We start from the raw sequence: 10,002 nt of genomic DNA, 5'->3' as shown, positions 1-10,002 counted from the left end.
GGGAGCTGGGCTTGTTCAGTCTGGAGAAGAGGAGGCTTAGAGGTGAGCTCAGCACTCTCTAGAACGACCTGAAGGGCAGTTCTAGCCAGGGGGGATTGGGCTCTTCTCCCAGGCAGTCAGCAATAGGACAAGGGGGCATGGGCTTAAACTCTGCCAGAGGAAATTTAGGCTGGAGATTAGGAAGAAATTCTTCACAGAGAGAGCGGTCAGGCATTGGAATGGCTGCCCAGGGAGGTGCTGGACTCACCGTCCCTGGAGGTTTTTAAACTGAGATTGGACATGGCACTTAGTGCCATGATCTAGCAAACAGACTGGAGTTGGACCTAGGGTTGGATTTGATGATGTCTGAGGTCTTTTGCAACCCAGTCCATTCTGTGATTCTGTGATTCCCACTATGAAGAAAACCTCCACCACCTCTGAAACCACCCTTCGAGCACTCTCAGGCTACTCCTGCACTGCTGCAGCCTCCCCAGCGCTGCTGGGCCAAAGCAGCCCAGGTCCCTCAGCATCCCACACCATGTGCACAGGTGCTGAACCTGCCTTGGCAGAGCCCTGCACTCTCCAGTTCCTCCCTGCTTCTCCAAACTGGGAAGCCGCACACTGGCACACCCCCGTGTGTGTGGGGTCACACCAGTGCTGAACCAAATGGGATGAGAACTGTGACTCTGTGACTCTGTAATTCTGTGATTGTGACTCTGTGACTCCGTGACTCTGACTGTGGCTCTGTGACTCTTACTGTGACTCTGTGACTGCAACTCTGTGACTGTAACACTGTGCCTCTGTGACTCTGTCTGTGTGACTGTGACTGTGTGACTGTGTGACTGTGATTCTGGCTGTGACTTTGTGACGGTGACTCTGTGACTCTGACTCTGTGACTCTGTGACTGTGTTTCTGACTGTGACTTTGTGACGGTGACTCTGTGACTGTGAGTCCGTGACTCCGTGACTGTGAGTCTGTGACTCCCTGACTCTGTGACACTGTGACTATGACTCTGGCTGTGACACTGCGACTCTGTGACTGTGTGACTGCTGCCCTGAAGCTCTTGAGGTTCACTAGAAGTGGATGAACCTCCAGAAGGGTCTATGGGGCACCTAGAACCTGGGTGGGTTCCCCATGATTTTTGGGGCACCTAGAACCTGGTGGCCCTTCCCAAGCACCCTTGGACCACTCAGACCCAAAATGTCCCATCCCTGGACCCCTTGGGCCACCCACACCCAACATGTCCCCTCCTGGTGAGGTAGGACCTCCTGGTTCTGACCCACCTGCCCGTTGTCCAGACCTACTCAGGGCTCTTTTGTGTGACCATCAACCACTACAAGTGGCTGCCCATCTACAACGCCGAGGTGGTGGCCGCCTACCAGGGCAAGAAGCGGAGTGAAGCTCCTCCCCACATCATCTCCGACTCGAACAGTCTTACCAGAACATGCTGATGGGTAGGGACCTCCTGCTGGGACCCCAAACTTGAAGATCCCACCCCAAAAATGGGTCCTGACCTAGACCTGGTCCTCACCTGGAGGATGGAGAATCCCAAACATCTCTTCGAACTTCATCCCTCCTCATATGGAAGAGGGTGAACCCCAAGATCCCAAACATCTCCCCTAATGTCATCCCATCTCTCTCCTCCTGGCAGATCATGACAACCAGTCCATCCTCCTCACGTAAGTCACTGCCCCTCAGGGCCCTGATCTTGGTGTCCCCAAAGTGTCCAGGAATGGGACATATTGGATGCAGAGTTGGGACATTATAAGTCTTGGTGGCCCAAAGTGTCCAGAGATGGGACATGTTAGGTCTTGTTGGCCTAAGGGGCCCAGGAATGGGACATCTTTCCCTGAGTAGCTCAGGGGAGACAGGAATGGGAAATTTTGGATCTTGATGGCCCAAGTGGGCTGGAGATGTGATAATTTGAGTCCAGGGATGAGATACCCTGGGTCTTGGTGGTCTCACAATGTCCAGAGATGGGACATACAGGCTCTTGGTAGCTCAAGTGGTCCAGAGATGGGACATATTGGTCTTGGCAGCCCAAGATGCCTCGACATGGGAAATCTTGGTCTTGGTAGCCAAAGGGGTCCAGAGGTGGGACATCCTGGGTGTTAGTGGCATCACAGTGTCCCAGGACGGGACATCTAGGCCTGGGTGTCCCAGAGTGTCCAGAGATGGGACATTTTAGGTCTTGGTGGCCCAAGATGGCTGCAGATGGGATATCTTGGGTCTTGAGATGGGACAACATTGGTCTTCATGGCCCCAAAGTGTCCAGGAATGGGACATTTTAGGTCTTGGTGGCCTAAGGGGCCCAGGGATGGGACATCTTTCCCTGAGTAGCCCAGGGGATACAGGGATGGGAAATTTTGGCTCTTGATGGCCCAGTGGGCTGGAGATGGGACAATCTGGGCCCAGAGATGAGATATCCTGGGTCTTGGTGTCTTCATGAGGTCCAGAGATTAATCATAGTGTTTCTTGGTAGCCAATGTGGTCCAGGGATGGGACATCTTGGTCTTGGTGGCCCAAGATGACTGGACAGAAAGCATCCTGGTCTTGGTAGCCAAAAGGGGTCCAGAGATGTGTCATCCTGGGTCTTGGTGGCCTCACAGTGTCCAGTGATGGGACATCTAGACATGGGTGCATCAAAGTGTCCAGGGATGGCACATTTTAGGTCTTGGTGTCCAAAAGTGTCCAGGAATGGGACACCTGGGGTCTGGGATTGGACATTTTATGTGTTGATGACCTAAGGGGCCCAGAGATGTGACATCCTGGATCTTGGTGGCCCAAAGTGTCCAGGGAATTGTCCTGTTGGCCTGGGTGGTCCAAGGGTTGGGGAATTTTAGGTCTTGGTGGCCCAAGGGGGCTGGAGATGGGACATCTTGGGTCCAGAGATGGGACATCTCTGGTCTTGGTGTCCCCAAACTGTCCAGAGATTGGGTCTTGGGTCTTGGTGTTCTAAGGGGTCCAGGGATGGGACATCTTCGGTCTGGTTGGCCCAAAATGTCCAGGGGTGGGTCATCCGGGGTATGGGATGGGACATTCTTGCTCTCAATGGCCCAAGGGGTCCAGGGATGGGACATTTTAGGTCTTGACTACCCAAAGTGTCCAGGGATGGGACATGCTGGGTCTTGGTGGCCTCACAGTGTCCAGGGATGGGACATCTTGACCTGGGTGTCCCAAAGTCTCCAGGGATGGGAGATCTTAGTTCTTGATGGCCCAGAGTCTCCAGGGATGGGACATTCCAGGTCTGGGATTGGACATTTTATGACTTGGTGGCCTAAGTCATCCAGAGGTGGGAAACCTTTGTTGGAGAATGGCTTGGAAATGGGGGACGTGGGTCTACAGAGCGGTTGTATGAGCATAGCCTATTCTGAAGGCCTTAGCATAAGTAGCAAGACTGGGCCGCAGTGGGAACCGCTGACTGTTTCAGTAAAATCAGCAAGGTCACTGAGACCTTGGCAGAGTTTCACAAACAGCTATCAAGAGCACTACAGTGTAGAATAAGCATAGCTAGCAGCTGCAAGTAGGAGGACCATGCAAATGTGACTGTTAGAGCTTAAGCCAATTGGTAGGTGACAGGTATGCATAATTATCGTGAACTGTATAAGTATATGCTATTTGGGCTAATAAATCGAACTATGCTTTATCACTCATATTGAGTCGACCTGCGTGTTCCTCCGCCGCTCAAAAATCCTTGGTCTTGGTGGTGCAAGATGTCTGCAGATGGGACATCTTGGGTCCCAAGATGGGACAACCTTGGTCTTTGTGGCCCCAAAATGTCCAGGGATGGGACATCTTTGCCTGGTTGTCCCAGAGTTTCCAGGGATGGGACATCTTGGTCTGGGTGGTCCAAGGGTTGGGGCATTTTAAGATCTTGGTGGCCCAAGGGTGTCCCAGAGTGTGCAGGGATAGGACATCTTGAGTCTCGGATGGGACATCCTGGCTCTCGGCGGTCCAACAGTTCCAGGAAAAGGACATTTTAGGTCTTTTGGTGGCCTAAGGGGACCAGAGATGGGAGATCTTGGCCTGGTTGGCTCAAGGGGGCTGGAGATGGGACATTTTAATACTTGGTGTCTCCAAAGGGTCCAGGGATAGGCCATCTCCCTAGGGGTGCAGGGATGGGACATTATAGGTCCTGGTAGCCCAAGGGGCCCAGGGATAGGATATTTTACGTCTTGGTCACCTAATGTATCCAGGCATGGGACATCCTGTGTCTTGGTGGCCACATAGTGTTCAGGGATGGGACGTCTTGGTCTTGGTCACTTAAGGGATCCAGGGATGGGAAATTTTGGCTCCTGATGGCCTCAGAGAGTCCAAACATGGGACATCTTGTTGGCCTTAAGTGGTCCAGGGATGAGGCATCCAGGGTCTGGTTGGTCCAAGGGGGCTGGAGATGGGACATCTTGGGTCCAGAGATGGACAACTTGGTCTTGGTGGCCGAAAGTGTCCAGGGATGGGACATAGCGGTGGTGAGAGTGGCCGTGTCTCTTCTTTCACTGGGACCAGGCCACGGTGGGGTGACCGCCTCCCTGCCCTGTATTTAAAGGGGTGCCTGGGCAGGCTCCTTTGTGACATCACAATGCCCCACTGTGGCAGTTGCACAACCCCCTGAGATCCAGAGCCTTCAATAGGGCAGTTGATGGCTCCTTAGCACCTTTTGTGCTCCACTGTACCTCTCCCCATGTACACACCAGGGTGGTACCAAGGTACTGGCAGTCACATTCTCCCCCACCCTGGGCAGGCTGACTTCACCTCCACCAGCTTGATACAGGCAATTAACAATTAACTAATTAACACTTAAAGAACTAACACTTAAAGAGCTAACAGAGAGCTAAGCCTTAACCCACATCTCTATTGCCTAACCTTGCCTAGCTTTGTGTAACTTATTGTATGAGAAACAGGAGTTTGCTGACACCTTGCAAAGATAAAAAAACCTTGCATTCTTTGTGCATCCTTGGGTGAACTAGATAACAGAAACTTGGGCACAGGACAGGAGATACGCCAGTTCTAACCAGCTCAGCAGTCTGAGTCCCAGCCAACTCATCACACTGGACCAAAGGTCCCAGGTACAGAGAAGAGGACCCGGGGTCACGATCACTGCGCAGCTGCAACCAGGAGGAGCTGGAGGTGGAGACTATGGAAATGGTCTTCCAGAACTCACTGTAATAAGAACTGCCTTCTTGGGGACAGGTTATGAATGTGTATAGGCATTCCTAAAACTTTCATGAATATGTAACATTTTACTGCATTTAACCAAGCTCACAGCTACTGGAAATACACACAGGTATTAGGTGAAATTATTCCCGGTATGTCCAGTGCTGTAAATACATACCTTCTTTACAATCTCAAGGGTTGCAAGGTCATTTCCATGTCTCACATGCACCTGCTGGTGGTCTTCCTCTGACTGCCAGGCGCATCTCCATGACAGTCCTGCAAGGTGCTAGGGCAGCAGTGACCTTGCAAACAACATTCAAGCTACGTGCATGTTGGTGGCTTATCAGTTCCTTAGGCACAGCTTTAATGACACACACATAGACCAGCCATGTGCCTGAAGGTGGCCTATCAGGTGCTCAGGTGGAAGTGACCTCAGAGCCACCATCACAACTGTGTGCCTCTTGCCGGCCCACAAGTCCCTGAGGCACCACAGACCTGGTCTCAGCAATGCTGCCCATCTCCTCCTTGGTCCTAACAGCTGGTCAAATACCTGTAACCTCACGTCCTTCTTCAGATGGCCCGTGGCTGCTCCAGAATCACCCTATGTTGCCCCAAGGGGCCAAACTGCTTAAGTATGGTAGGGAGAGGGATTGGAGGTGATGGGGTTTGAGCATGGGAACGAGAGCTTTGAGCATGAGGTGTTCACTTTAGAGGTTAGGGGTTAGAGCTTGCTGTTCAGAGTTAGGAATTAGGCATCTGGTAATCCGCTTAGGTGCGTGGTTAGTGTTAAGGGTGTGTGGTAGCTTTGTGAGTTAGGGGTGTTTTTTAGGTTTGTGGTGAGGGCTAAGATTAAGGCTGGTATTTTAAGGCTAGGGATACAGGGTAGAGGTTTAAGTGAGTAAAAGGATAAGACTAAGAATAAGGGGTTGTGGGCTTGGGATTTGGCTTAGAGGTAAATTTTGAGATTGGGTTTAAAGTAGTGCATTACTGTCAGGGTGAGGGCTAGCATTTAGGGGTAAGGTTAGAGTTTAAGATTATTGCTTAGAACGCAGGTAAGGGCCTAACATAAATGCCACAGTCAATGTCACAATGGCATCACTGTTACCTGAAACCCTCCAGATCTTTCATCTCTCTTGGCCAAGCCATTCTTTCCTCTCCTCTCTTGACTCAGTTCACCTTGACCTTCCCACATCTGTCATCATCTTGGGAGCAGCTTTCTGATGGCCTTCATGACTTCTGAGTATTTGCCTTCCCGCTGCTGGTCAGTCAGTTCCTGTGACAGAAGTGACCTCACAGCAGCGTCCAAAGGGACACAATGAGCCGCTGTGCTGCTGAGGTCCCTGCTCAGCCCACCCAGCAGCCCTGCACCACCCCTTAGGTCCCCTACTTCAGCTCATGCCTACCAGCTCATACTCCAGAAGAGCTCCCATAGGTCCTGGGAGACTTTTCCCAGTCACACGTGGTGCTTCAGCTGCCTCATGAAACTTTTCGTAGTTAGTTAGTTAGTTAGTTAGTTAGTTAGTTAGTTAGTTAGTTAGTTAGTTTTGACAGCACCATGGGCAAGTGTCAGCAAGCTAATTAAACACTGTATCTCTATTTGAATGTTTTTATGCAGCCATTTCCTAAAATGACAGAATCACAGAATGTTAGGGATCAGAAGGGACCTCAAAAGATCATCTAGTACAATCCCCTGCCAGAGCAGGAAATACATTGCCTACCAATGGTTAGAGAAACACTGTTCAGAGGATCTTGTCAATTTGTATTGGCACATTTTATATCTCTACTTCTTTCCCTCTGTCTCTTTTACTTGCCTACCCTTTGAAGAGCTCTCTGAGGAAAAGATTAATTGAATTATGGAATACCACAGATTGGAAGAGACTCCCCTGTCAGAATCTTTGCAACAGTGTCTTCAACTGGATCAAGTGAGGCTCCCCTTACAACTGTTCTGAGTTCTTATAATTCAGCGAGCCTGTTGTCCTGCACATCCTCTCTGGCATTTGCAAGCAACTTCAGTAATTGCTCAACTTTATCCAGTTTTGCAGCAGAAACTGCTACAGGGATCTCTGAAACAGTCTGATTCTTCACCCAGGATGTTAATAACTACCTTTATGAACAGGAAATAGGCCCAGGCACAGCAGGATCTGCCTGTCTCCAGCACTGTCTGGAATCCCACAAGAAGAAATCCCACACAAATTGGGCAAACCTTTAATTTTTGCTTATTTTGGAGGTGGTTGATATTGAAGGAGGTTGACTTTACTCAATCACTTGGTTTCATGTTGATCCATTGTCTCAGACTAGTTTCTCCTGTTGTCTCTGTGGACGATGAGATGGGAAAGTCCTGGGAGCACCCAGGTGACTAATGACTGAAGAGCTCTGGTTGCACACCTGCACAACTTTGTTTCACCGCCTCAAACCCACCATCTCCTCCTCTCCCCCTTATCCCCTTGCATTTTGAATCATCCTGGTTTTGGAGCTGTCTGCTCTATTCCTTTCTATGTCTGAAAACAAATGTAAAGATGAAGGGAAAAACACCAGATTTTATTGTATATGTGGGCTTTTTTTGTGCTTCTTTCTCCTAGATGTGTGGTTTGATTTAAGAAATATAACTTAAGAAAACTTAAGTCAGGTCGAGACTTGACTAGTGAGTTTCACCTACCTCACAACAGGTGCCTGTGAGAGTTTGTTTTCCCGAAGCTCCCTGTATAATCAATGGAGACAGGAGAAAACTCTCAAGGCTGGGTCCTCCCAACCTATAGCTGGCACGCAAAAGAAAAGTTACAAATCTCTTCCAGTCAGTTTTCTTCTGGTCTGCATTTAGGTCAGGACATTTAATAGTAACAGCAATGAGCAACTGTTTGGAAGCAACTGCATTTCAATGCAGATGGATGTCAGATGAGACTGTGTGGAACCATAACCAATTTCAGTCATTATTTAGAGTACTAAAGAAGATGAGTTATACTTGTTCTCTATTCTGCCCTCCTATCCCCTTTCCTCAAGAAAGCGAGAGCACGAAGCTGTGGAAGAAAGCAGGGGATTATGGAAGAGGTGCTTGATACTGCTTATTCTGAAATCAATAGATACTCAGGGACTCCTAATCCAAAAAGGCAAGTACTGAAGAGTAGAAAGAAAAGCTTTCAATATACATTTGATATGATTTGATTTGATTTGATTTGATTTGATTTGATTTGATTTGATTTGATTTGATTTGATTTGATTTGATTTGATAGTTTAGCATTTGTGCAATAAAAGGGATGACTTAGCCACAGAGGTGTGATAGATGTTTGGAACCAGTCTGCATGAATTTGGAATTTGGCAGGAATGGCATAAAATAGCTAACAGACTTTAAAATCCCCTGTGTTGAAGGAAGAATTCTTTATGAGTGTTTGAAAAAGGTTGAAAGAAGACGACAAATTGTCTGAGAACTCCAGTTTAAACTTGATAGAGAAAAATCAGGGTATGAGAAATGCTTGAAATACTTTATTTGTGTACTATAGGAAGACTGCAAGGAACGAAAGAAGCAGAGAAGGTTTTGTAAAGCCTTTCACCCAGACTGTGGAATTATCACACTTGTTTTTTGCCATGTTCCTGTCTCAGCATGATGAACTGAAATTCAACATGGGACCAGAAAATGGAACTGCAGTTACTGAGTTTGTCCTAGAGGGTTTCTCAGGGCTTGATCAAAGACTACAGCTCTTACTCTCTCTGTTCTTTCTGCTCATATACCTGACAACAGTGATGGGGAACACTACCATAACTTTCCTCGTATATGCAGATCACCGCCTACAAACCCCCATGTACTTTTTCATTGCCAATCTGGCCTTCCTAGAAATCTGGTTTACATCCTCCACAAGCATAAAATTGGTTGTGATCCTGGGTTCTGGTAAGAGAACAATCTCACTAAGCAGCTGCTTTGCCCAATCCTATTTCTATTTTTCCCTGGGCTGTACAGAGTTTGTTCTACTAGTTGTCATGTCCTTTGACCGCTATGTTGCCATCTGCCAACCTTTGCGTTATGCTGCCATCATGAAGCCTCAGCTCTGCATCCACCTGGTTGTTGCTGCTTGGGTCACAGGCTTCACACTCTTGAGTTACCGCCTGGTCATCCTCTCCCAGCTGACTTTCTGTGGCTCAAATGAGATCCATCACTTTTTCTGTGACAACTCCACCTTATTCAAACTGTCCTGCTCTGACACCAGCTTGCTCTGGAAAATAGACTCTGTTTTCTTATCATTTGTCGTTCTCGGTTCCTTATGTTTAACTCTGGCATTTTACATGTGCATCCTTTTCTGCATTGTACATCTTCCAGCAGCCTCTGGGAGGAAAAAAGCTTTTACCACGTGTTCTTCCCATCTCACCACTTTGGCCATTGCATATGGGAGCTGTATTGTTCTCTATGCATGTCCTTCAGAATATGTTTCCTTGGAGACTAACAGCATTGTAGCGTTGCTGAACACTGTTCTGTACCCATTCTTAAATCCATTCATCTATGGTCTCAGAAACAAGACTGTGATACTGGCCCTGAATGAAGCCATTGCCCGTACAACAACACAGATTTTCCCCTAATCATGAGGCATTTCTGGACAGCATTTCCAGTGATCTGCTATCATATGCTAGATAATACCAATGCATATGTATGCAACCTCCAGACACAGATGACTCAGGAGATTTATGTTCTCGTTGGATGTTGTTAAGTGATAAGAAGCTCCTCTGCACACACAAAGAAGGCACTAACAAAAGCAGGAGAAGTAAGTCAGTTAATACCCTGCCCCGACTGCTCCCAGCACCATCACATGAGCCACCAACTCATCACAAGCCCACCTCCAAAACCAAGAATAGCACAGAGGCTCATTGGCAAGTGGGAACCCAAAT

The 10,002-nt window shown here is 48.4% G+C and overlaps 1 protein-coding gene across 1 annotated transcript; it reads left to right on the top strand.

Moving 5' to 3' along the window:
- Nucleotides 1-8,712: 8,712 nt before the first annotated feature.
- On the top strand, nucleotides 8,713-9,696 carry LOC139826864 (olfactory receptor 6E1-like). The gene has a single exon (XM_071803256.1). The coding sequence runs from the start codon at nucleotides 8,713-8,715 to the stop codon at nucleotides 9,694-9,696; it is 984 nt and encodes a 327-aa protein (XP_071659357.1).
- The last annotated feature ends 306 nt before the right edge of the window (nucleotides 9,697-10,002 follow it).

Source organism: Patagioenas fasciata, unplaced genomic scaffold, assembly GCF_037038585.1.
Source record: "Patagioenas fasciata isolate bPatFas1 unplaced genomic scaffold, bPatFas1.hap1 Unplaced_44, whole genome shotgun sequence".
In the NCBI taxonomy this organism is placed as follows: Eukaryota; Metazoa; Chordata; class Aves; order Columbiformes; family Columbidae; genus Patagioenas; species Patagioenas fasciata.
The sequence above is the reverse complement of the archived record's forward strand: the minus strand, read 5'-3'. Positions and strand labels throughout refer to the sequence as shown.

Excerpts from the sequence above, each read along its gene's own strand:
- LOC139826864 (XM_071803256.1), top strand. The coding sequence starts at position 8,713 with ATGTTCCTGTCTCAGCATGATGAACTGAAATTCAACATGGGACCAGAA.